This window comes from Ochotona princeps, chromosome 6 (genome assembly GCF_030435755.1).
Source record: "Ochotona princeps isolate mOchPri1 chromosome 6, mOchPri1.hap1, whole genome shotgun sequence".
NCBI classification, from domain to species: Eukaryota; Metazoa; Chordata; class Mammalia; order Lagomorpha; family Ochotonidae; genus Ochotona; species Ochotona princeps.
The window spans coordinates 74996023-75023865 of NC_080837.1; the positions used below are offsets into that span (position 1 = coordinate 74996023).

At 43.1% G+C, this 27843-nt stretch overlaps 1 protein-coding gene across 1 annotated transcript in view; it reads left to right on the forward strand.

Annotated features, from left to right (window-relative positions):
* OCA2 (OCA2 melanosomal transmembrane protein) overlaps positions 1-27843 on the forward strand; it is a 222300-nt gene that overhangs the window by 34977 nt on the left and 159480 nt on the right. Inside the window, exons 3-7 of the mRNA XM_004597604.2 lie at positions 14940-15038; positions 17164-17352; positions 19902-19959; positions 20581-20653; positions 27623-27783. Of these exons, the coding sequence (XP_004597661.2) occupies positions 14940-15038; positions 17164-17352; positions 19902-19959; positions 20581-20653; positions 27623-27783 (580 nt within the window). The remainder of the gene's footprint in view (positions 1-14939; positions 15039-17163; positions 17353-19901; positions 19960-20580; positions 20654-27622; positions 27784-27843) is intronic.

Genomic DNA, 27843 nt, shown 5'->3' on the forward strand with positions numbered 1-27843 from the left:
GCACGTAGGAAGACCTCCATCTTCTGGTCAGGCTGAGATCCCAGATGGATCTCCTTGCTATTTCTAACCTCCCAGCCCCATGGGGTTCACCCTTGTGATACTCCCGTAAGGCAGACAGCCCACACGTGTGCAAAGGAATGGTGCCAACTGTTGCCTAAGAAGGCAAGACTGCAAGAAGTAGATGTCTAATTCTGTCTCTGCCTTTCAGATGAAAATAAAAGATGTTAAACAAATGTGAAAGAGCAGCTAGTACCATGGCATAGTAGGTTAAGCATCCACTTGCAATGCCACATCCTATATCAGTGCTGGTTCACGTCCCAGATGCTTGTCTGCTTAGGTGTCTTGGAAAGCAGTAGAGGACAGACCAAGTCCTGTATCCATATAAGAGCTCTGGAGAAAGCTGCTGGATCCTGGCTTCAGACTGGTCCAGTTCCAGCCATTGCAGGCACTTGCGGAGTGAACCAGCAAATGGAAGATCTCTCTCTCTCTCTCTCTCTCTGTAACTCTGCCTTCCAAAAAAAAAAAAAAAAAATCTTAAAAGGTTCAGAATAAGCAGCGGTGATGACCAGCCTCTCACACCAACAGCCCTGGTATTACAGACTTCCACACACGAGCAGATTTAAGCTACATGAAAATTACCTTTGGGTTTCATTTTTAAGAAGTACCATTTAATATTCTCATTCCTATCTACATGTTAAAATTCTACCCTGTCTTGCAAACCCAGCTCCAATTCCTTCTCTAGGGACTCTGGTGACTCACTGCTGCCCTCTGTCTGTGCCTCTTGAAAGTTCACTTGGTGATCACAGTTCTTGTTGGGGCTGGTAAAGGGAATGGGCCAGCTTATCCACATATCCTTTTCTCCATTCTGGAGCAGTGCTAGGGTTAATGCTCATGTAGGAATGATAATACAAAGTGGTTTTATGAAATAAGGACTTGGAAGTTCAACATTTCTCAGATTGCAATTTTGCATATGCCTGGAAGTTTTAAAAAATATGGGATATTAGACAACTGTGAACAGTCTAGAAATATGACACTGTGCGTTAAATGAACACAGTAATATCACAGTGGTCTTTACTTTGCATCTGTTCAGTTTAAAGGGTGTATCATGGGGTGAGGTTATTTTGGAGGTTTATGTATTGAATTGCACAATTCCCAATCAACTCTTGCTAGTTTCTGTTTTTTACTCTGGATCTGCATTTGGCTGATTAACCCTGGGCCCACCGGACCCACAGTTACACGGAGGTTGATCGCTGCTTGATTCTGGCGTTGGAAGGATTGTGGATGGCCCCTCAACAGGGCCTGGCGACTTTTTATCTGTGACTGTACTGTAATTAGAACGCAGCTGTGAGAGTTGGTAGTGTACATGTTTCTAATGAGCTGTTTCATTTCCCAGTCACGTTAGTTGGGGAGTTAATTGGGTCCATCTGGTGTAGAATTCACAGTATCTCTGCCATTTGAGATTTTACAAGCCTGTTGGAATCTTGGGCTCTTGAGCTCAAAGGGAAAGTTTACTGAAAAGACAGGGAGAATGAAACAGAGCCAGCTGAGCAGGGAACTTGCTTTGAGGAAACGTGGCCTGGAAGGTCCTGGCTCTTGAGCACTGGCTAGCCTGGGATCAGATCAGAGAATGCTTTCCAGCTCAGTGAGGCAGGGCCAGGATTCGAGGGCCAGTTACCCAGCCATGGCTTTCCTATCACAGCATCCGCCTGCCTGATCTTTCTGATCTGTCTGCACAGTGGGGTGTTTGCATTCCCAGGGCTGTGGTAGGATCACATGGGGGCATCTGTGAGATCTGGTTCATGACAGGATCCCAATCCAGCCTCCCCAGAGACAACTGAGATGGGGTCTAAGCCCAAGAGGCCCAGCTTCTAGTCTCTTTTGGAGGCTCCTGCCAGACTTGGATTTCCTCCAGAAAGGTCCTGGATCACAGTCCCATCACTGGAGGTAAAAGTAGCATGCACGTGGACACTTCTTTATCAAGTGTTGGAAAACAGTTTAGATAAGGCAAATGTCTGGATTTTAAGCTGAATTATTGCTTGCCTGTGTGGAGCTGATGTCATACAGAGTTCCCCCTGTGTTTTCCTCTAGTATTCAATGGTTCCAGGCCTTAGATTTAGATCCCTGACTCATTGTGAGTTGGTTTTGGAGATCCAATTTTTGCAACACTGTTGAAGACTGTGCTTTCTCCAGGGATTGACTTTTATTTTCTTGGTCAAGAATAGTTGATTGTGGGCCCGGCACAATAGCATAGCGGTTAAGGTCCTCGCCTTGAACGCACCGGGATCCCATAAGGGCACTGGTTCTAATTCCGGCGGCCCTGCCTCCCATCCAGCTCCCTGCTTGTGACCTGGGAATGCAGTTGAGGACGGCTCAAGACTTTTGGGACCCTGTACACGAGTGGGAGACCAGGAGGAGGCTCCTAGTTTCGGATTGGCTCAGCTCCAGCCATTGCGGCTGCTTGGGGAGTGAACCATCGGACGAAAGATCTTCCTCTCTGTCTCTCCTCTCTGTATATCCACCTTTCCAATAAAAATAAATAAAATCTTTAAAAAAAGAATAGTTGATTGTAATTACTTTTAAGTTTTATTATCATTTTATGATATAGTTCCATAGGCTCTGGAATTTCCCTTTCCCTCTCCCGAATACCTCTCCCCTTCCACTGAGTTTCCCTATATTATTACTATAAACAGTCATATATCCATTATTTCCACCATGGACAATGGCAGAGTCCAGCATCCTATTGTCAAGATCTATTTAACAGTTTCATTGGAGTCCATCTTTGATTTGGAAGTAGAGATGCATGCTGCATTGTATCCTCACATCTGGATATGACAGTCTCCATTACACAGTTACTATACATCCCCTTAAATGGAAAGACACAATACAAAATCAACAACAGAAGAAAAATAGAAATTTACAACACCATGAAGTTAAATAACATGCTACTGGTTATGATAATCTCTATTGCACAGTTACTGTACATCCACAAAACAAAATCAACAACAGGAAGAAAAGAAGAAATTAAAATACCATGAAGTTAAATAACATGCTGCTGAATGAATAATGTGTTGCTGAAGAAATGAAAAAGAAAATCAAGAACCTTCTTGAATAAAACGATGTTACTGTATGATCTGAGTCAGTGAAGAATTTAATAATAAAGTGTTTTGAAGAGATGAAACTAAAATAAAAAAATCAGAACCCAAGAGATATAGTTTCTGCTGATTTTTGTTGGTGAGATATGTCTCCTGTATGCACAAATAGATGGATTTTGTTTTTTTTAAATCTACAATGTTTGATTGATGAGTTTAATCCATTAACATTCAGTTAATACAGATAGGTGATAATTTGGTCCTGTCATTTTAGCAATGGGTTGTTATTTGCTTTAGTCTTCTATTATTTTAGTGGGATGTTCTTCGCATTTGTCTTTGGTTTTGGTGGCTGCTATTCCTCTTCTTTGTCAAGAGAACATCTTTGGGTATCTTTTGTAGGGCAGGTTTGGAAGAGGCATTTTTTTTTTTAAAGATTTTATTATTACTGAAAAGCCGGATATACAGAGAGGAGGAGAGACAGAGAGGAAGATCTTCCATCCGATGTTTCACTCCCCAAGTGAGCTGCAACGGGCCGGTACGCGCCAAACCGATGCCGGGACCAGGAACCTCTTCCAGGTCTCCCACGTGGGTACAGGGTCACAAAGCTTTGGGCCGTCCTCTCCTGCTTTCCCAGGCCACAAGCAGGGAGCTGGATGGGAAGTGGAGCTGCCGGGATTAGAACTGGCGTCCATATGGGATCCCGGGGCTTTCAAGGCGAGGACTTTAGCCGCTAGGCCACGCCGCCGGGCCCGGAAGAGGCATTTTTTTAAACTTTTCTTTAGTGTGGAAGAATTTTAATTCCTTTTCAAAGACAAAAGCAAGCTTTGCTGGATATATTATCCTGGGCCGACAAGTTTTTGCTTTTAGAATCTGGAATGTGTCACTCCATTCTGTTCTGGTCTATAGTGTTTCCTGTGAGAGGTCTCATGTGAATTTAACTGGTATCCTTTATATGTCAATTGATTTTTTTCACGTGCACATTTAAGGATCTTTCCCTTATGTTTGATTGAAGAGAGCTTGATTAATATGTGTTGAGGTGATTGCTTTTGGTCATCGCTGTTGGGAGTTTTGTGCCCCTCTTGGATGTTGTTTTCCAATTCTTTCTCCAGATTAAGTAAGTTTTCCTTTATTATTTCATTGAATACATTTTTAAACCCAGCTTCTGTTTCTGCACTTTCCGTAACTCCCGTAACTCTTGTATTTGGCCTTTTAATAGGTCTCTTAATTCTTGAATACTTTTTTTTTTAGTTTGACCTAGCTCTCCCTCCAACTTTTGACTGTTTCCCCGTGGTGACAAGAGTTATCTTCAAATTCTGAGATTCTTTCTTCTGCCTTCTTTGTTCTGTTATTGAGACTTCCAGTGAAGTTTTAATTTGCTGTATTGCGTCCTTCATTTCCAATAATTCGTCTTGATTTTGTTTCAGTGTTGCTATTTCCTGTGTGACATGCTCCTTAAATTCCTTGAACTCCTGTATGTTCTTCTCATTGTTGATAACAAGCTTAATAACAAGTTTTCTGAATTCTGTATCCCCTATTTTCTCAATGATTTTCTCAGTTATCTCTGAGGTTGGCAGCGGAGCCTTCAGGGCTATTCGTTGTATCTGTCTCTTGCTGCTGGTCGTTGTTCTTCTGGTCAGCAAATTGTTCTCCTTAGGGCAGGTTTCTAAGCTGTGTCACCCCCACGTCTACGGTTCGATTTTACTTATTGCAGTTGGTATTGGTTCTTTGCAGTCACTTGTGCCACTCCCTGCAGTAAGTTTCAGGTCTGGGCTCTTGTGTTAGATCATCACCATTACCTCTACAGCCCCAGCTCCTGGTTTACTGTGCTCCACCTCCTGCGATGCTGTGCTGTAGCTGGACTTGAATTACATTGATCTTATATTTTTTTCTCAACCATGACATTATTTGTGTACACAAAGGTTCTTGATTTTTGTGTGTTGATTTTTTATCTTAAAACTTTTCAACTCTGTAAGTTCATTAATTCAAATAATGTCTTTGTAGGATCTTTTAAAAAATTATATATTTTTTTCATAAAATCAGATTTACAGAGAGACAGAGAGAAAGATATTCCATCCACTGATTCACTCCCCAAATGACTGAAATGGTCTAAATTGAGCCGATCCAAAGCCAAGAGCCAGGAGCTTCTTCAGGATCTCCCATGTGGATCAGAAATGGAGTAGCAGGGACACGAACCAGACTCCATACAGGATGCTTGTGCTTGGAGATGGAGCACTAGCTATTGAGCCATCATGCCTCCTTTCTTTGTGGGATCTTTTGGTTCTTCTATATGTAGGATTAGATCATCTGCAAGCAATGATAATTTTATCGCTTCCTTTTCCATTTGTATCTCTTTGCTTTCTCTTTTTTGCCTGATGACTCTGGCTACAACTTCCAGAACTGTACTGAATATCAATGGTGAAAGTAGGAATCCTCCTGGATTCTCAGTTCACCCTGAGCTAGCCTCCCAACCAGCATCCTATATGCCATCAGTTTGAGTCCTGGATGCTGCTTTTTCAATTCAGTTCCCTTCACACATGCTGGGAAAGCAGTGAAGGATAGCCCGAGTCCTTGGGATCCTGCACTCATGTGGGTGACCTGAATGAAGCTCCTGGATCCTGGCTTTGGTTCAGCTTAGGGAAGGATTTTCCATCTGCTGGTTCACTACTTAAGTGGTCACAAAGGCAAGAGCTGAGCCTATCCAAAGCCAGGAGCCAGGAGCTACTTCCGGATCTCCCATGCAGTGCAGGGTCCAAAGACTTTGGGCCATTCTCTACTGCCCTGTCAGGCCACAAGCAGGAAGCTGGAAGGGAAGTGGGACAGCCAGGATATGAACCACTGCCCATATGGAATCCTAGTGCATGCAAGGCGAGGACTTTAGCCACTAGGTTACTGTGCTGGGCCCCTGAGTGAAATATTTTTAAAAATATAAAAATAAAAGACAGATATATAATGCTAAACTGACACAAGGAAAAATGAAGTTCTGTTGGTGTTGGGAAAAGTTGAATTGAGCAAAGGATATTCCCAAAGATAAAGAAGGGCATTTCATAATGATAAATGGGTAAGTTATCAAAAGTAGGAAATTCTTAATGGTTAATGGAGCTTCAACCTTCACAAAGCAAAATTAATAGGACATAAGAAATTACAGCTGGAGATTTTAATACTGACTTTTGTTAATAGAAGAAGTAGACAGAAAAGCTTTTAAACTCTTGGCTGATTCAGTGTGGGCAGCATGTAGAAGGGAGAATTGTCATCTGTAGGTAAATTCAGTGCTGTCCCTCGTTCTCTGTGAGAGGAAAGCAGTCCAGGTGTGGTCAGGTCATCATCAGCCTAGTCACCAGCAATCTTCTCTCTCCAGATAGGCTCATGTTTTCTAAAATCAGGCTCAGTAGAGAGAGCTAAGAGTGTCGCTGTCACAGTGCACTTGGGAGCAGGAGACAGAGAATAAGTTTATCACTATCCACACGAATGTATTGTCATCTCTCATTCTCTTCCACAGAATGCCTTGGAATGTTTTAGGTTACTGATTGGTTAGAATACTTTTCTTTTGAAACTACACTTCCTTTTCTCCCCTTTCTTCTATGTGATTAACACTGAGGAGCAAGTAGTATACATACACACACATTCATACATAGGGAAAATGGAGTTGAAAGGCACATTTACCTTGGTGCAGGAATTTTGAAATCTGTGCATAGCTTTTTTTCCACAATAAAGATTTTCCATGAACTTATGGAAGATCCCTTGTGCAGTGGGAAAAATATTAATGAAGGTTGTAAAGTGGTCATTTACAGAGCTATGTGCTCCTTCAAACTGTAACCATGTTAGGTTTGATACAGTAGCATCGTGAGGCATTTTTACTCCAAGTGTATCTCATGGACAGTGCTGTCTCCCCAGCTTTTGGATGCCAGCATTCATTTGTGTCTCTGATTTCAAGGCCAGAAGGAAAGGAAACCGTTTTTTATCCAAAGTCTACACACCTTTCATTAGCTTATACAGTTTTATGTTGTTCTTTTGAAACATAGACCCTTGAGTTTGGTTGGGGAGTATTACAACCTTTGTGTGTGTGTATGTGTAATAAAAGTGACTTATCCCTTCAATAACCAGCCTAGTCACAAGCACATTCAATGTTAAGAATGAATTTTCTGGACTTTACAGCTAACTGGAGTGAATGGAGGTCTGATTTCTTCCTTAAGGTTTTTCTCTGATTAAAAACAACTTGGTGTTGGGCCCGGCAGCATAGCCTAGCAGCTAAAGTCTTCGCCTTGAACACGCCGGGATCCCATATGGGCGCCAGTTCTAGTCCCGGCAGCTCCACTTTCCATCCAGCTCCCTGCTTGTGGCCTGGGAAAGCAGTCGAGGACGGCCCAGTGTTTTGGGACCCTGCACCCTTGTGGGAGACTGGAAGAGGTTCCTGGTTCCCAGCTTTGGATCGGCACAGCGCCAGCCGTTACGGTCACTTGGGGAGTGAATCATTGGACGGAAGATCTTCTCTCTGTCTCTCCTCCTCTCTGTATATCTGACTTTGTAATAAAAATAAATAAATCTTAAAAAAAACAACAACTTGGTGCATTGCTCATTGGGTTGAAATTTGAAAGCTTGCTTATTACACAGCAGTGATTCTCCCAACCCAAGTCATTCTTGCTTTTTTCCATTCATTCTTAAAAGGAAGGGTTGCACCTTTTATGTCTAAAAGATTCCAGAAACCTGAGAACTAACTGTTCCATTTTACTACCTGTGTGTAAGCCCTGGGAAAAATAGTCACCCGTGTTTCTTACTGTCAACTTTTGACATTTGTTGTGCTACTGGCACCTCCTGCAGCAAACTGGCCAAGCACAACCATACATGTTTGGCTTCATTGCTGATGTGTCTACTGCTGGTGTCCCACTGGGCTCAGTTAATACCCTACTGCCCAAACCTATCTTTACCCTTCACTACTGAATCACCACTAAGTCATCAGCTACTTACACTATTTTCCTTAGGGGAAAGAGCTGTTTAATTAATGCTTAAGTATACTTGATGTTCTGATAGTCAAGTAAACCCTAAAATTGCTCATATAAATATTTCTCCAAAAAGTCCTTCCTCAGTTTTGGGGTCTATGGTTATTCTTTTCACAAATTAATGATATCCATTTACCTTTAATAATTCTTGTGTAGTTATCCTTGTAAATCTTCTGGGGAAACTTTTTCAACAGTCTCTAGACATTTTAAAAAAGTTCTAATTTGGGGGCCCAGTGTGATGGGTCAGTGGCTAAATCCTCGCCTTGTACATGCCAAGATCCCATATGGATAATAGTTCATGTCTAATTCCCATCCAACTCCCTGATTGTGGCCTGGGACATTCTACTGCTTTCCCAGGTTGTATACAGGGAGTCAGATGAGAGGTGAAGCAGCCAGGACTCAAATTGGTGTCCATATGGAATGCTGGCACTATAGGTGGATTATTAGTCTGTTACACCACTATGACAGCCTCAATCTTTTTTATTTTTTTTAAAGATTTATAATTTATTTGAAAGGCAGAGTTATAGGGGGGAGGAACACACACACACACACACACACAGACACACATATTGCATCTTCTGATTCACTCCCCAGGTGGCTCTAGCAGCAAGGGCTGGGCCAGGCCGAAGACAGGAACCAGGAACTTCTTTCAGGCCTAGTGTTTGGGCTATATCCTCCACTGTCGTCTTGTGAGTGTTAGCATGGAACTGTATCAGAAGTGGAGCAGCTGGGACTTGAATGCATGCCCACATGGGATGCCAGCGCTGCATGTGATGTTCTAACCTAGCACTGGCCCCGAAACCTTCAGTGTTAAGGTCAGTGTTTGCAGCTATAAATTTCCCTTTTAGGACTGCTTTCGCTGAATTCAGTGAGTCTTGATGTTTTATTTCCTTTTTGTCTGGAGGTGTTGGTTTTCTAGGGCTACTGTCGCAAAACACCGTGCTGGGTGATTTAAACAATAGAACTTCTTCCCTCATTGTCCTGGGTTCAGGTGGTGCTGGGGTTGATCTCCTCGGAGTCCTCTCTTCTTGGCTGGCACATCACTCCCTTCGGCTGCCTCTTCACTTTTCATCTCTTTGCATGGACACCTTTTATGGAACTTTGCCAAATTTCCTACCCTAATACTCTCATTTTACTTTACTCATATCTTTAATACCCATTTCCAAATCCATTTAACATTTTCAGGACTAGGAGTTAGAACTTAAGGACATGAATTTTGAGGGGATAGAGGTCATTCTAGAGCAAGCATTTCTAAACTTTCTCTTCCATTCGCTTGTAGAGACTATGTTTTTTAGAATGTTCATGTTTTGGGACTGGTGCAGTGGCTTAGCAGGCTAAGTATCCTGTGGTACTAGCATCCCTTATAGGTGCTGATTCATGTCCAAGCTGATTCAGTTCCAGTCCACTCCCTGCTGATGGCCTGAGAAAGTACTAGAGGATGGCCCAAGGCCTTGGGCCCCTGCACCCATGTGGGAGACCTGAAGAAACTTCTTGGCTACTGCTTTCAGACTGGCTCAGCCCTGGCTGTTGTAGCAGTTTGGGAAGTCGGCCAGCAGATGGAAGATCTCTCTCTCTCTCTGCTCTGTGTTTTTCCCTCTCTTGCAGATAAAATAAATAAATCTTTAAAAGTTCTTACATTTTGATGAATTTTTTAGTTTTCTTTCTGCTACTGATATCTGGCTCATTCCTGTTGTGTTTGGGGGAAAGATACTTTATATTTTTTCAGTGTTTTTTTTTTTTTAAGATTTATTTTATTTTTGTTGGAAAGTCAGATATACAGAGAGAAGGAGAGACAGAGAGGAGGATCTTCTGTCCATTGTTTCATTCCCCAAGTGGCCGCAACGGCCAGAGGTGAGCTGATCCAAAGCCAGGAGCCAGGAGCTTTTTCTGGATGTGTCACATTGGTACAGAGTCCCAAGGCTTTGGGGCATCCTCGACTGCCCTCTCAGCCACAGTCAGGGAGCTGGATGGGATGTGGAACAACTGGGATATCAACTAGTGCCCATATGGAATTCTTGTGCATGCAAAGCTAGGACATTAGCCACTAGGCTACCGTGCTGGACTCTATTTGTGTATTTAAATGAATCTCCTATAAGCAGCATGTAGAGGGCTGGCATTGTAGCATAGTGAGTAAAGCTACCACCCGTGACAGCAACATTTCATATGGGTGGCAGTTCAAACTTGGCTGTTCCACTTTCAATTAAGCTCCCTGTTTATGGCCTGGAAAAGCAACAGAAATTGGTCCATGTTCTTGGACCCCTGTACCCAAGTGGGAGATCCAGATGAAGCTCCTGGTTCCTGGCTTGGGCCTGGCGCAGCTCTCGCCATTGCAGCCATGTGGGGAGTGGATCAACAGATGGAAGCTCTCTCTCTCAGCCTCTCCATTATGTAACTCTGTCACACTGGATCAACACTGAGTTTATTTTCCAGGTCTGCTCTCTGTATGAGTTTGTATTCTATTGGTCACTTGGGAGCAAACCTAGTTTTACGGAGGTTGCTAGTTTACCTTTTCACTCTAGAAATGTTGTCTGGGTCAATTTAACAAGTATGAGAACAGGCTGCAAGCGAGAGTCCCTGTGTTTGTGGCAGAAGGGTCTGTGGGAGAGAGGTAGGCCATGCTGGCTTGCCTCCACCAAGTGTGACCGCTGCTGCATGCAGAGATCCAGCATAGAGCATGCCCTGCCTGGCACCATCCCTTGCCTCAGATGCATCACTTCCTGATGGGAAGAATTGGCCTGGGGCCCTTGATCACTACAAGTTAAGGTTGTGGTAGCACTTTATACTGCTTGATACTAGCCCTGCAATTCCTCTTCTAAGCAGAACTGATCTCAGTTGAGGCTGGGGTTGAGAAAGATTGCGAGCAAACTTCTTTACCATGCTGATGCCACTCAATAGACTGTCCATTGTGCTAATTCTTGTTCATCTTCTAAACGTTAAACCTTTAAATCCTGTGGAAGGTTTAATGCATTAAGTACTTGAAGTTCTCAACACTAATGCTTTTTCTTACTAATAGGGCACAAGCATCACATAGATGTCAGGTGTTTGGATCTAGAATGAACTAACAGGTCTGGAGATGAAGAAGTCATTGAGGCGAATAGGGACATGAGCTACAGAGTTGTGAGCAACAAACTTGTGACAGTCTGGCATAAACTGGCCCTGCTCATAATCAAGGCAGTGGATTTTTTTCTTGACAGTGGTGGGCCTGAATCAGGCCTTTCTATTTTGACTTCTTAAAACCTACTACTGGGGGACCCAAAATATGGCTGAAACCCAGGTCTGATGAGGGCAGAGATTTGTTCTCACTGGTAACTAATTGAAAGGCACAATTATGGAGCTGGGCGCTTTTCCAGAAAGAAGATTCCTAGGTTGGATCAGTGACTCCACTGCTAGGACTCTATACTAGAAAACATTCAAGGTTCAAAGGCTTGTCTACCTACACTCTCTTCAGTGCTTGCTGGTAAAACAAGAAATCCTAAAAATTTCCATCAATGGATTGATGATGAATATTAATGTGATGATTCATGTTACGACGTAAGATAGAAAACATTAGAATTATGTTGTAGAAGAATATTTAACAGCTCGTGGAAAGCTAACACAGTGGCTGAGTTGATAAGTTAAAGGTAAAGCAATTATGTGTCCATATATCTGTCCAAAGATTGAAAGGGATTTCTCTCAATGTTAGCCTTGTATATCTGAATCGTTGAATTATACACAGTTGCTTCATTTGCTGTCCTTGTCTGTAATTTCCAAGTTACCTATAATAAGTATTTCCAGCTTGTAAACGTAGAGGTACATATGAATTTACCAACTGCATATTCCATGTTTTTTGAGACATGGAGGGTATGAGATACTGCTGAAATATGTTAACCCTCAAGTGACCTGACATTGGGATTTCTTTTCTCAGAAGAGAAAAGGCCAGAAATAATGTGAATCTTATCAATATCTTCTACCTTAATGAAGTTAGGGAAGTTAGGAAAGAGCAAGGCTCTCAGGCCTAGGATTGACATCTTCATTTCTAGGCCCTGCCATATATGTTTTTCAGGCAATCTTGAAGCTTCTCTAGATGTGATTTTTGTTTTCTTCTGGACACAGGTTGGGGCTCCTGCCAAGTAGTAAGGTCCAAAGAGTCCCTCCCTGCCATTTGCCCCTTTGCAGAGAAGAATGGATTTGGATCATTGGAAAAACATTATCTGGAGGGTATCAAGTTAACTTGAAATTTGGAATGGTCTTAACTTTCTTTGGGAACTTTCCCTTGGAAGCTTATCTTACTTTTAGCTCTTTATAAATATAGCTATGTAAAAAACTTAGGAACCAGTTCCTACATGGCTAGCTACAATTATAAAGCACGTTATGTTCACGAAGCACAACTGTGAAATGTTGAAGAATAATGAAATCAGCCAGATGTGGTGACTGCAGAGGAGATGGAGTAGGTTTCTACCAGTGTCTGATTTTGCTCCTTAGTGGTAAAATATGAACACTCTGCCGTGGGTGCTGTGATGCCTCCAGGAGCTGTTCTGACATCCATTGCCCAAGTGCCTTTTCTCCCCTGAGCATGATTCATTATTCAAAGGATCCATGGTGATTCTTGTAGAACATTATAATAATTTATAAACTGTTGAATCAAAGAGACAGTGAGATGCAAACAAGTCATGAATGCTAGGGTGTAAGCTGTTCATTAAGTATTTCTTAAGAACCTACATTGAGGGCCGGAGTGGTGGCCTAGCAGCTAAAGTCCTCAACTTTCACGTGCCGGGATCCCATTTGGGTGCTGGTTCTAATCCCAGCAGCCCCACTTCCCATCCAGATCCCTACATTGAACTGAGTGTCATGTATGGTACCAAATAACACAAGGCAAAAGCAACAGGGACCCACTCATAAAAAGCACACAGTCTGATGAAAATAATTGAGTCAATATTCAGGCTCCATGTTTTCTACCAAAATCTACTTATTTAATATGATGAAACTGAGATGTCATTTCTTTGTTTCCCTTTCTTTTCATGGAATATGACTTTCTTTTTTTTTTTTTTACTTTTTTAAATTAATTATAATGCATTATGTGACAGTTTCATAGGCTCTGGGAATCCCCCCACCCCTCCCCACGCCCCTCCCCCATGGTGGATTCCTCCACCTTGGTGCAGTATTACAGTTCAAATTCAATCAAGATTCTTTCCTTGCAAACATATACCAAACATAGAGTCCAGCTATTTATTGTCCAGATGGGTTGAACAGTTTCTTGGGGAGACCATTTCTGGTCCAAAGTTAGAGCTGGTAGAATATCATCCCAGTCAATTAAGAGTCCCAATATAACATTAACAGCAATTTGTAACATTATGGAATTGACATGGTTTTGAGTAACCAATATGTTAAAAAAAAACAAAAAACAAGTTCTTAACCATAACCTATGATTTGCTCATTGACATTTCAATTTTAGTTTGTATACAGGACCAGCTGCTATATACCTTAAAATGGCTATAAGGTACCATTCAGCTGTCTCGTGTCTATTTCATTTTAGTATTTAGCCAATATGACTTTCTTTTAATCTATATTATTTAGCTTAGAAAACTGAGGCTCAGAGTGGTAATACTACACTATGAACTTCCCCCAAGGAGCAGCAGAGAATGCCTGGATATTTGTTTACTCATTGAGACCTTTATCAAATGTACCAGATATTGTTCTGGATTTACAATAGGAGAATGAAGAACAAAATATTCAATTACTTAGGCCAGTTTGAGCAGCTAACAGCATACTCATTATTAAGCCCCCACCCCCAGTCACAATTCGTCTTCCCAACCTCCTTCATCTATTCAAGTCAAGGTGTCCACTCTGCATCTCTGCTCCTTACTCACCACGTTGTGCCCTCCTACCTGTTCAAGCCCCCAGTAACAGAGCCCTTGTTCATCTGTGTTCTCTGTAGAGACTGACATAGAGCTGCCTAGAGAAGGCATCCAGGAGACCACTACTGGTCCCAAACACCTCTTCTGATTTTCTTGAATCATGTAGCAGTTAGAGGAGATGAGACCCTAGTCTCACTCCTCCAGAGGCCACAGTCGATAGTAAGTTGATGTTACCAATGAATGCTTGCATGACATAGGGAAAGTAAGCAGAAGTGTTTTCCCATAAACTTTCTTCTTTGTTATGTTTTTCTAATCTACATTGACATATGAAACGTTTCAATGTGACCTGGGCTTTGGTATATCCCAGCAAATAAAATGATCTATTTCCAGTAAGTAGCAATGAAAATTGTTTCTCCTTCTGCGATTTGTAATTTCTCTTGAAAAACTGTTTTTCAACAGTGTATATACTTTAATGAGGGTGGTCATAAATATATGGTGGTGGCCTTTGTGTGTCTGTGCAAGTATTTCCTTCTTGAAAGCTCCTGATTGGGGTGATATGAAGGGTTTTCAAAAACAATTAAGGTGAAATGTGTAGTATGAAAACACTATGCATGGGTTTCAAAGTTTTTGCATCAAAATCAACTTATCCTGAATTCTGTTTCTTAACAAACGTTTCATAGTCTCCTTATGAAAGTCACCATGAGACTCTGAGAACTTCTTCGGTGGGAAGCTCTGGGATAGTTAAGGTGGCTGGAATCTACTTTCGTTACTACAGTGAGTCTTAAAATATGGGTCCTGTTGGTCTCCTACGTGAGATTCTGCATGGTGTTTTCACGCTGGTTGAATTTCACTTTGGTTCAACCTGGGAGCAGAACTAATTTTGGTATTTCACATCAAACGCCAGCTCTTTACAAAATGCACATGAAACATGTTGCTGGATTTGCTGGGGCACCTTCTTCTATCTAGCTCTCCATCACTGGGACATATTACTTTTGGATTGGTGACTCATTTTTTTTTTTCAGGTCTCATACTCCCATGCCCCAGCTCTTCAGCGCCAGATCAAAAGACCATTGTTCTACAGAAAACACTCCGTTGCTGAGGAATTCCTCACCAGAGAAAGGGTGAGACTTTTCCTCTTCTTGCAAAATTAAGACATGTTTGAGCATTTCTGTTGGCATTTATGCTATAGAATCACTTCCCGAGATATACATTTTATTCTGACTTATTGATTTCTGCCAAATCATTGATGATTCATGGTAGTAGATGATTCATGATTCTTATGGTTATATTGTGTAGCTTTTGAACTTCCACGTGGCCTTGAGTGGAATCCTGCATTGATCACATAGCATACTTGTACACACATATGTGCACATAGCTCTGTCAGATGTCTCCCAGAATGGGCTGTCTCATCTAGAGGTGACGAATGTTTGGAGACTTTTGTAGTTAGACTGGGAAGGGTGTTATTGTCATCAAAAAGCAGAGGGTGGTGATGCTGCTGTGCATTCTGAACAGTACAGGACAGTCTCCATGCTAAAGCATTATCCAGCATCAATGCCAGTGCTGACCAAGTTGAGAAACTTTGTATGTATGATTTATGAGATAATTCTATTTCCTGTAAGGGTGAAAATATATATTTTTTTTTTTGTGGAAAAATCGTTGTGATTCTGGAATTGCCTGAGCAAGGTGAATCTTGAGGTTGATTTGCAGACACTCCTTCTGGAATTAAGCCTTTGGCTCAGACTTTCAGCCTCACTTTTTTTTTAAAGATTTATTTATTATTATTGGAAAGCCGGATATACAGAGAGGAGGAGAGACAGAGAGGAAGATCTTCCGTCCAGTGATTCACTCCCCAAGTGAGCCGCAACGGCCGGTGCTGCGCCGATCCGAAGCCGGGAACCAGGAACCTCTTCCGGGTCTCCCACAAGGGTGCAGGGTCCCAAAGCTTTGGGCCGTCCTCTCCTGCATTCCCAGGCCACAAGCAGGGAGCTGGATGGGAAGTGGAGCTGCCGGGGTTAGAACCGGTGTCCATATGGGATCCCGGGGCATTCAAGGCGAGGACTTTAGCCGCTAGGCAACGTTGCCAGGCCCCAGCCTCACTTTTGTTAGTTTCTGCAAACAAGCTTCCTGAAGTCCAGGCTACCCTCTCAGTACCTCCTGGCTCCTGTACACTGCAAGTTCAGTGACTGGATAGGTGATGGGTGTTCTCTGAAGCATTTCTGAGAACCCACTGCTTACAACTTTTGTATGTGAGAAACTGGATTTTTGCAGTATCTCCTAGTGGGTAACTGAAAACAAACTCTTAGCACATCTATCTCCTTAATGCTTTCCATTGAATTACTTGGTTAATTGTTAAGGTCTGAGACAGTTTAGAACTTGAAATTCATTAGAAACCCAATTTGTGACTCTGGGCTTCTCCTTCTGAGTAGATTATAATTTTTGCATGTTGTGAGCCATTCTGAAGTAGTGACATATCTTCAAAAGACTCATGATATGTTGGGTTAGGTGGTTCAAGAGGCAACACTTATTTCTTATGAATAATACCACTAGATCACAGCTATTATTAGTGCCCATATTATGATTCCATGAGTGTCTCATGCAAAACGTAAACATTCTAGCTTTGGTACCATCTTTATAGAGTCAAGTGCCTCTCTCCTGAAGAGATTGCTATGAAGCTCAGGGGATCAAAAAATAGATAGAAAAATGTCTAGATGTAATTCTGATGAAATTTTGATTCACTGATTTGTTGTTCTTAACTTGGGACCTATTTTTGAGGCACAGATGTTCTCCATTCCTGCTTTGTGTTCCCCTGAATGTTGTGTGAGAAAGTCAGAAAAACTTCCTTGAGTTCCATTACAGAAAGATATGTATGCACCTAAGGAAAACCTTACACCACTCACTCTGCTTTAGGCCCAGCATCACAGCTACGGGTCCTGACAGCGCTAGCATGTTTAAGGAGAAAGCAAGTACCATGATGAGTGAGGATCTTGAGTGAGCCTGAAACAGCTTCTTCAGATAGTCCAAATCTCGGAAAATACTGATGTTTCTCACAGTGAACTTTGAAAACGTGAGCAGTCTTTGGAGAGTTCTTAGTTCTCAGCTCCATCGCCACCAGTGTGAGAGAGTATTACACTGAGGTCCTTTTAAAGACTGTGCTAACTCCATGAGATCTCACTTGTCACCATGGACAAGTGTTGTTTTGGGGAAGTTGCTTCAGGAAAAAAAAAGTTCAAAGTTTTTGCTTTCCAGGTCACTGTGCACGCCGCTTTATCACCCAGAGTTCATCACCACTGCCGAATCCTGGGAAAACAGCTCGGTCGAGTGGGACCGTCGATACCTGCTGGGCAGAGAGGTGGTGGGGCTGTCTACATCTGCATCCTCAGAGAAGGAGGAGCTTCTAGATAATGCTCCATTGAGATCCCACATCTCAAGGCTCAGGTAGGAGGACCAGGCATGCTAGCGCCAGCAGTGCCACTCATCCTGGGATGGGTCCCACCAGTGCTTAAACTGACAGAGAGAAGCTGAGGTGAAGGTTGTTCACATGAGGCTTGCACATTTCTTTCAAGGTTATCTACCTTTTCCCAAGGCTTGGAAGACTTTTCCAGTAGTTCTACAAATTGGTATGGAGTCTATAAGACTGTGAGGAAGCTGAATCCTACAGCTAAATTACCCATACCTGCCCTCATTTTTCTGAGTGTGTGGTTGGGATCTTCGTGGTCATTAGGTTTTCAGAGTCATACTACTTCAGGAATCTCCGTGGCATTTTAGAATTTGATATTATCTTTGTAGATATTAAGGAAGGGTTCAATTTAGTGCATGGCAAAACCCGAGGGATGCCTTCCTTTCTTGTGCATGGAAGCCTGGAGTTTAAGGTTGACCATGCATGAGACCAAGGGCATGTTTGTATTAGCAGAAAATGGAGGGTGCACCTACGTGTAGGGACCCAGGATCCTTTGCTGATTTGTGAGTGGTCTTGAGCACTCTTTCATTCACACATTTATTTAGAGGAATGGTTCTTTTGGAGCAACTGATAGCAGTGTCTCCAAGGAGAGGACAAAGCTCTGGAGAGAGGACAGAATGGGACTCCATTCTGGATCTTTCCTGGAGTAATAGAGGGCCTCTGGTAAGGCCAGGCCTGAATATGTGCCTGTCTCCAGTTGCCTGATGCCTCCCTGCTCCATGGCCTTCCACAGGTTTAGACTAACATGATATGTGTAAAAGCCCAAAAATAGGTGAAAAAGCACCAGGTACCTACCAGGTATTAGTGTCATTGTTAGAGGGACAGTGTGATCTACAGAGATGTGGAAGGTAGACCAGATACACCTATCTGTGCTCAGAGACTTTCAAAGCTCTGCCAAGTATCACCTCTCCCAACAACCCTGGGATTTAGAGAGGGGTGAAGATTTTGCCCATGGTCACACAGTGTTTGAGCTAAGCCAAGGGACAGCATTTTGGCCCTGGTTTCTCCCTCAGCTGCTTGACCATGGAGGATGCCTCTTCCCACCGTCTGACTGGTCTCTGTCCTTCTCACAGTTGCAGTAAATATTGGGCGGATGAAACTGAACATAATTATATGAACATATCTAAGTGGGAATCTGGTCCCATGGGTCATCGAGATGATTGATTCTGACTCTGTTCATATCTTTCTCTGTTGGGTGGTTAACAGTCTCAGAGGATGCATGTCACCGGTTATCTTGCAACATGGGAAAATGGAACCAAGCACATTGGAAACTGTACACCTAGTGATGTGCTTTCTGTGATTCATGAAATGTCTATCTTGACCATGCACTGAACTGTAGGACTCTGGCACCACTCTTCGTAGTTAGAAAACACTATGCGTGGTCAGTGAAGGAGCTAGTAAGAAATAGTTTAATTTGGATTGTCATTTCTGCTGTGTAGGGCAGTTATATAGAAAGAAATCTGTATTTGGAACAGCTCAATTAATGCTTCATGCTTTAAAAAGAAATGTCATTTTGATTCTTATTTAAGTAGGTGCTGTTGAATCATAATTTGGAAGCATGAAATGATTATTCATCAAATTCATTAAATCTAGAGGATTGCAAACAAGACTTTACTGTTTGAAAAAGGAACAGGAAAAAAAAGGTTTTTGGAGATGGATAGAACTTAACTAAGTTCTATTAACAGTGTTGAACAGAATTTAACATGTCCCAGCATAGACCTTCTTGTATCAGTCTACAAATGCATCAGTATATCCCATAGACCAGGGGGACAGAGGAACTGCTCTCCTCCCAGTGCCTTGCTTCTCAGAGCAGCCTGCTGTCCCATGGGCCTGAGCTCAGTGGACTCTGGCTTCTGAGAGAGAGGAGATGGGTGTAATGGAAGGGCTGCAGTGAGTCTAAGGCCCCATAGGTAGTCTGAGAGTCAGAGAGGCGGGAGTGATGGAAGAGACTCCAGCAGGCAGGCCAGGGCCAGGTTCAAACAGGTTTTGGGGGCCATGGGTGACTTCAGAAGTCATCAGTGGGGACTCAGTGTTTGAGCTATTTCCCATGGAATTCTTAAAAGACCAAGTGCTGGTACAGCTAATCATAATATTGAAGTTTCTTTTTTAGATAATTTATTTATTATTTGATGTTGTCAATATTCCTACCTTCTAGAAAACTTATGGGAAAAATGAGTATGTATTTGGAAAGCAGAGAAAAGGCATTCAATTTACTTGTTTCAAGGAATCTAGAGCACTTTCAAGGGCCTGTGAAGAGCCCCAAATGTTGAACATTGGCTTTCCTGCAAAAATGCATGTATAGCATCAGGACTAACTTTGTTTACTGCTATAAGTCCACAAGTTCCTTTAGATAAAGCAGTAGTTTTATTAGCAAGCAGTGTCCCCCTTCATAGCAAGTTATGGACAGAATTTTAAACACATGCTTCTAGGTGTAGCTTACTCAAGGCTTTATAAAATTGTCAAGACTAGGCATGTGCAAACAGGACCACTGCCCTGTACCACTTAGGGACTGCCTTTTCTCTTGCAGGTGCTGCATGAAGTGGCTGAAAATCACAGGCCTGTTTGTCTTTGTGGTATTGTGCTCTGTGAGTACTAGGGTTGTCCCCGGTCCTACTTCTAAGTCAGTGAAAGTCTTGTGGACTTCCCTGGGTGGGCACAGCCCCCTTGGTACATTGGGCTGGATAACATGAGAATCTAAGTGGAGATGTGTTTGAGCCTTTTCACTTGAGGCTCTGACCTTTCTTGGAAGATGCTCAGGGTGTTTGAAGGTGGAAGGCTGCAGAAGGGAATGGGGCTGTACACATGTGTATCTGTACAGGGTTTTGTGTGACTGTTGTGTCTTTTTCTCTCAACCGAATTGACTTTCTAATGGTATATAAAGTTCTTTGCAAATTTTGCAAACAGATGCTACAACCATCATTGAGGTTGTTTTCTTCTACTCTTCAACATGGAAAATTACATTAATGTACCTTTGATAATGTAACTTCAAGTATTTAATCTTTAAAATTCATATATATCAATAACCAAGAAGGGTTGTAGCTAAATGTAGCATCGGAATATTTAATAAAAGCTATTCAGAGTAAGCTGGGGAATTTGGGGTAAATAAATCGTACATCACAGCTTTATTTTTAACTGTAATCAAAATTATTTAAGTCCCGTTGCTTTCATATTGCTAGTATATCATTAAATGTTTCTGATTGTTGCAGGTTTTATTCAGCCTATATCCAGATCAAGGGAAGTTCTGGCAGTTGTTGGCTGTGTCACCACTGGAAAGCTACTGTATCCAAAATACAGATGGAGATGGTCCGTCGCTCCTGGTCCAGATTTGCAAGGCAAAGAGACAGTCAAGAAGTATTACAACTTAGTCGAAGGATGAAGCATAGGCCATTCCTGTTGTACATATTGTGTGTCTCCTGCATGTTTGAGTAGATGCAGGGCAATGAAACAGAAGGAGAGGGGAGTTCTGGGGAGATAGTGCAGTTGGGTGGTTGGTAATCAGACGCCACGGAAGGTAGCATGCAGAGTTGCCCATCCTAGTTAGGATACGCCATACTCCAGAGTGTCTTTCTCCCCACCACTGTCATTTTGAATTTGTCTTGGGTGATTTCTGTTGTCTGCCTCATAGTCATTGTTTTTCTCCTGCTGATGATTGCTTTCTGTCTTCGTTTTGTTTCTCTTGCCTTGATTTTTTATTCAAATCACAAACTGTATAGCATAGAAGATATTGAGGTCAGTGGTTTTTAAGCTAATACATGAGCATACCTTAATTTCTGCAGACATTAGTTGGGGGTTTATGTAAATCTTGTTTGAACCTGGCTGTCTTGAAGCTTGTGGTTTCCATGGTAACCTCTGGTACACCAGATACTTGGAATGGCTGGGCCTCCTGCCAGCTTTCTGCTAGGCTTTGCTCTGTTCTAACCCCTCACACTGGGGTAGAACTACTTTTTTTCCTCTTGCTTCACCTCAGTTGCAGGATTTCCACTGTACCTTCAGGCTACTTAATCTACTGTGCTTCTCAGGCAAGTGAAAGTTTTTTTTTTTTTCTTTTTAGAGATGTTGGAGGAGGTGGGTGTCTATAAAGTGTATCAATGACTGCAGCTGCCTCCCCAAATGTCCAGGAGGAAGAGCTCCTAGGATGTGAACCCTCCCTTCTACAACCGTGACTTTCAATGGCTTCTCATTCTGCCTCTCATTGACTTTGGGTAGTTTCAAGACTTCTTGATTTAATCTTTCTTGCTTCTGTAGAAGCAGAGGGGCAGAACCAGACCCTATTTCTTCATGTGGTCATTTGTGTCACTCTTGATCTCATTATTTTCCCCTGCCACTTCTTTTTGTTATAAAGAGTGAGATGTTGATTTCTTTATTCTTGTCCAGCCTTTTCTGGTAAAGGGATGCCTTCCCAGGTGTCTGTCTATGCTGGCTGAGACTGGAGGTCTGGAGCCATTCTGAGAATGCACATGTAGGTTCAAATGTATACCCAGGGGCCTGGGTCCCCCAGAGTTCCTAGCTCTGATCTGTGTTCTGGAAAAGGCAAATGGGGCAGATCTTGGGAAGGTGAAGGGTGATGGGGAGGGAATCCTGATATGATCTGTTTACACTAGTCCTATACTATCCATGGTTTTAATTTTTTGTAGTTTCAGTTACTCAGGGTTGAAGAGCTATCTCACTGTGAGAGAGCTGCACAGCTCTTTTGTTTGAATGGATGTGGTCTCTCTCAGCTGTGACTCTGCCACTGTATCTTCTCTACAGGTTAGGAAAATTAAACCTTGTTCTCTTCTTTTTCCCCATTCTCACTCTGAAGTTTTCTCCAAGCATTGGCTTCCTCATGGAACCAGGACATGAATACTGACCTGCCTTTGGCTGATTTTCCTGCAGGTGGTTATAACCTGTTGCTAAGTCCAGCCTGAGAATCTGAGGGGAGAGGTTAGGTCCTTTTCTGAAACTGTTTTCAATGAGACCTGGCTGAGTTGTGGAGGGGATGGAGGAAGCTGATGACTGGACATATTTAGAGCTCTGAGTGGAGCAGCCTGGGGCAACAGCAACACTCACAATCTTGACTGTTAGAAGGAATCACAGGGAAGCATGGTCTGGTAACATAGGAACACCTGGAAGCTTATAGAAATCCTCCACACATCCCACCATCAACCTTGCTGGATCACTTTTAGTCTGCAGCATTTGACAAAGTTCCTTCCCAAGCACACTGAGTGTTGTAGGCCCAGCCCAGGAGCAAATGGCCTGACTATGTCCCAGCAGTCAATGGGCAGACCTCACTTTTTTTGGCAGTCAGGGTGACCAGCTCCCTGAATGCCTGTGTGTTTGGAAGGAGAGATGGGAAGAGGCACAAAGGCGGGGAGGCTGTGCAACTGTGTACTGATTCTAATTTCCCACATGACCCTCAGAAGGATGCCCAGTGTCCTCATAGATTACCCAAGGTCCTGGGCTAAGAACCTGCTATGGAGGTTTGTGAAAGCTACCAGCCTTGGGCCTGCTTAGGGAGTGGGTGGGAACCAGTGTGGGAGACTTTTCTGGATGCTCCCAGATGCAAAGTGCTGCAGGGAGAGGTGGATCTGGTCTTTGAAACTGATTGTCAGAAACAGTCCTTGACTGTAGACCTAAGCAGAGGCAGATCCAGGGCTGGCTGTGAAAGGCCAGCCAGTCTGCAGGGCATCATCTGAACAAAGATCCCTGTGCTGGACCTACTTGACCAATGACTGGACCCCTGCATGGTGTCTGCTCAATGGCCACTGGTGATGACTGTTGAGACAGGCAATGCTTTTGCAAACAGCACCACCCCAGCTGGGTAACAATGGAGCTTCCTTTGCCTTGTGAAAGTCTGTGTCTCCTTGGAACAGTTGTGCTGTGCTAGCTCCTTAATTGTGGGGTTAATTTTAGAAGTCTGTAATTGCAGGTACCTGAAGTTCTTTGTTCCTGAGTTTTTGTCTGGTGGTGGTGGTGGGGCAGCTGTCAAAGGCTCCCAATTCATTAGGCAAATGAACAGAGGCCAGCTCACCCTTATGGGCTCACCCTTTCTTGCTCTTTCCCCACCTTCATTCTCCTTCCCTCCATTCCTCCTCTCCTCTCCTCCACATCTGCCTTTTCCATTCTCTCCTGGGCCCTTCCTTTCCCTCCTCTTCCTGTTCCCCTTTCCATTCCCTTCCATTGTGACTGATTTCTCATCAAAGCTAATATGGCAACCTGGGCTACCAGAAAATATCAAGGAAACACTATGGTCTGTGTAGGGGAGGGAAACAGTCTTTCCTCCTGCCTGCCTGGGTTATCTAGCTGGAGCCCTGTAAAAGTAGACTAACAGAAGACATATTAGTAAAAGAAAAAACAACAATTTATTTAGTGTAAGGTTTGGCTGACTCAGGAGACTTTATAAGGAAGTGAAGACCTAAGGGAAAAATTAAACCTGAGTGTTTCTTACCAGGGTTGATGGAAGAGTGGGGTCATAAAGCCAAGTGATAATACAAAAGGATTGAGGCAGGGTCCTGGACTACACACAATGCCCTTTGTCTGCACAGCTATCAATGCACCCTTTTTCCAGGTATAGAATTGCTTTGCTCTCATGAAGATCTTATGAAAACTTCAGGGGAATGAGGGAGGGTCATTGTCCTTCCTGTGTCTACCATTCCTTAGATTAAAATATTCATTAGGCAAGGTGTCATATTTTGGGATAGCATGCTTTGGATCTCATCAGTAGTAGTAGGCTTCTCTTTTTCCTCATTCCCCTCCAGTCATACCAAAGTCTCTTAGAATATTCCAGAAATGTGTTGTATCCTACAGTAGCTATGATTGCCTTTTTATTCCTGTGTTCCATGAACTTTTTTTAAAAAAGATTTGTTTATTTTTATTTGCAAGACAGATTTATAAGGGTGGAGAGACAGAGAAAGATCCTCCATCCATTGATTCACTCTGTAAATGGCTGCAGTGGCCGGTTGCTGAGGCAATTTGAAGCCAGGAGACAGGAGCTTCTTCTGGCACTTTTACATGGGCACAGGGTCCCAAGGACTTAAGCCATCCTCACTGTTTTCCCAGGCCATAAGTAAGGAGCTGGATTGAAAGTTGAGCATCCAGGACACGAACTGGCACCCATATGGGATGCTGGTGCTTGAAGTTGGAGAATTAGCCTGTTGAGCCATGGTCCAGCCCCTCCATGAACTTTTTGAAGTATCCCCACATGTAGAAAGAAATTTATTGTAAGGTATTGGTTTACATGATTGTGGAGATGCAGAAATCAGCAGTCGATTTAAGTATCAGAGTCAGTAGTATAGATTTTGATACGAATTTGAAGTCCTGAGAACTAGAAATGTCTAGGTCAGGAGACCGGTAGTCAGGGGGGAGAGAGAGAGAGAGAGAGAGAGAGAGAGAGAGAGAGAGAGAGAGAGAGAGAGAGAGAAAGAGAAACATATGCTAGTGAAAATTCTTTATTCTTCCTGTTATTCTATTTGTACCTGGAACAGGAAGGAGAATGGTCACCTGCACTGGGGAAGGAAGACTTTCCATATTCAGTGTGCTAACCCAGATGCTAATCTGTCCTGGAGACGCCTTCATAGGCATACCTAGAAATAATGTTTCACCAGATATCTGGGCTTCCTGTAGTTCAGTCAGATTCACACACAAAATGGAACTTGAATGAGTATCAGGAATCAGTGGATTTGTTGATGAAATTTCAAGAAGGTCAAGAATGAAGCCAAGATCAACGTGTAGTCCAGAAAAGGTCTCTAAGGGATCTGAGGTTTTGCCAAGGAGGGACGTACTTGTAGGTGTGAAGCAAGTCCAGTCTTTGGCGTTTCTGAAGGATAAGCGTTGGATGTTAATAGAAGTGCCCTGCAGGTTCTCTGGCTTGTTCTGTTCCTGGCAGCGGCACGCTCTGCTGTTCTCTATTCCACTCACACATCTTTCTCTTCTCTACACGAGGGGCCTGCTGGGTGACTTCCTGGCTGGGACAGCAGTATCAGAGCAGGCGAAGTGATCAAACAGGATGGCCAAGGTGCGATGCACCAGGAACTCAGGGTGGAAGGAAGATTCATGGAAGAGGTGTAGAATTAAGTCTCCAACAGTGGGTCAGATTTGGCTAATGGGAGGGGAAGAAAGACTGGTTCTGTGACAAGGAGTGGAAAGTAGTTTTCTTTCTACTCTCCTGTACGCTTGTCTGGCCAGCACTCTGGCTCGCTTTAACAGCGGTCATAACAAATATGTACTGGCTAACAGACATTGATTTGGGACATCCACTGTGGGGGAAAAGTAGTAAATTGTAAGATGTAGTTCTTTTCTCTGAGGAGCTAGACCAATGGAGGAGGAAAATCTAAAGCAAAGTGCAGCATGACGTGGGTAAACACTGTGTCAGGGTGTGCACAACCCTCACCAGAACACGGGAGGGAGCAGTAGGGTCGGCTTGATCAGACATGCAGGCAACAGGGAGAAACTTGGGAATATGGTACTGTGAGTGAGATGGCGCGAGAAGGAATGTAGGGTCTCCAGACATGGGGAAAGGCATTTGAGACAACACTGCCATTCCAGAGACAGGCATTGAAAGGACCCAGGAAATCAGCAACAGTCCAGTGTAGCCAGAAAGCATCAAGGATGGCAGAGAGGGTGGGACCCCCTCTAACTCCTATTTACTGGGACCTGGAAGTCACTCTGGTGCTAGAACATCAGGGCATGCTTTGAACCATCAGCAGCAATTTAGTATCTGGAAGGATGAGAAGAAAGCAAGAGTGGATGTGTGTACAGGCGTATGTCCCTTGGGTTTTTTTGTGCACTGCATTTGAATATTCGGTCCTTGGGGGTTTTGTTACCTGGTTGTCTCTCCCTCTGAGGACAAAGGCCTTGTTCTAAATATTTCACTCTGGTTGTACAGTATATGCTTTGGAAGCCCTTGTATGCCAGAGGAAGAAGCTCACTGCTCTTCTAATAGTAGCCTCTAGGTGGCGATGCTCCATCTCCTTAGTGACCGTAAGGTCTTTGAAGTTCAATCTTTTAGCACGTTTCTCTTGAATCGCTGTTGGGGAAAGACTAGGACAGAAATATCCACAGGTGTCTCTTTGGCCCTTTTCTTAGTACATCTTGTGGTATGTGTGGCTTCCATTGTCCAGTTGTTGTTTGGACCCTGAGTATCACACAGTATGGGTCTAATCACCTGAATTCTGGAGAAGGCTGCCAATTCTGGGTTTTTAAGTGGTCAATAGGGCTGATAACACACTGTACTAGAATGCTCTTGTACATTTTTGTGAGACGAACAAAGCAATGAAAGGAATTTGTCACTGTTTGACCCTTCCACAGCATACAATGCAAATCCTATAGGAACACTAGCAATGCTGAGATGCTGCCTCCTTCCTAAGTTGGCTCCATAAACCATCTGCTTCTTTTAGGGATTTGAGGAAGGATAAAGGAATTGGTTATATAATCATCCTAAACCCCGTGAGCTGCTTCTAATAGACTCTAAGACCTGCTATAGAGCATGAGCAATTGTGATGTTTATTTTTCCCGCCTATTACATTTTTCTGGAACAAAATGAGTGGATAGGCCACCCGTGTAGGACTGATGTCACTGCTAGACATTTGTCATACCAAGGACATGTTAGCAGAGGTCAGAGACCCTAAGAGTCATGTAAAACAGAGAGCAAGACCTAGCACATATCCTGCATTTGTACAACCTGTGTATGTGGGGACGAAGGAGTTAAGGAGCAGGGGCTGCCTTGGGGGTGTAAGTACCATGGGAAGACATTGTGTAGGGGGAGTAACCTCTTTTCATGGTACGTCTTTCCTGGTCAGGAGCTTTTCACATACCTGAAGGAATTTCTACCCATTCACCACAATGGATGTCACTGACTTTGCCAACTTTGGAGCTCATGTTTTCAATTATTTTGGGGATTTTTCACCTTTTAAACAAAGATCAACAGCTTAGGATTTGTGTATGGATATAGATTAGTTCATCAGTTCATTCATGCAAGCATCCTGCCTACTGCTCATCCTGGATTCGGGCAATTGGTTAGGAATGTTATGATGGTTGCAAGAAATGGGATCAGAGATGCTAATGGGGCTGGGAAGACACCAGCTGGACCTTCAACTACAGGATCCTGAATGGGATCAAATAATACAAAACCAACTACATGTGTAGCAGAGGCTGAAGAGAAAAGAAGTAATCTGGAATAGACCCCCAAATATGCTTTGCTTTATGTGCTGTCTGGTAGGCGTGGGGGAGTATTGATTCTGTTCTTTGTGGTTGACCTTGACTCACTCTTAGCTGTGAATCTCAGCAGCCGTCTTGATTCCTCGCTACTTCAGGTGGACCTGGCGGGGTCCCTGACAGCTGGTGGGCCAAGTCGTCCAGGACGAGAAGAGCATGTTGTGGTGGAGGTGACCCAGGCGGATTCTCTGAGCTCCAGACGGCGGCGGCCACAGCAGGTTACGTTTATAAGTTGTTTGAAAGGAATGGTAAAATTTCATTTCATCTTATTCTAAATG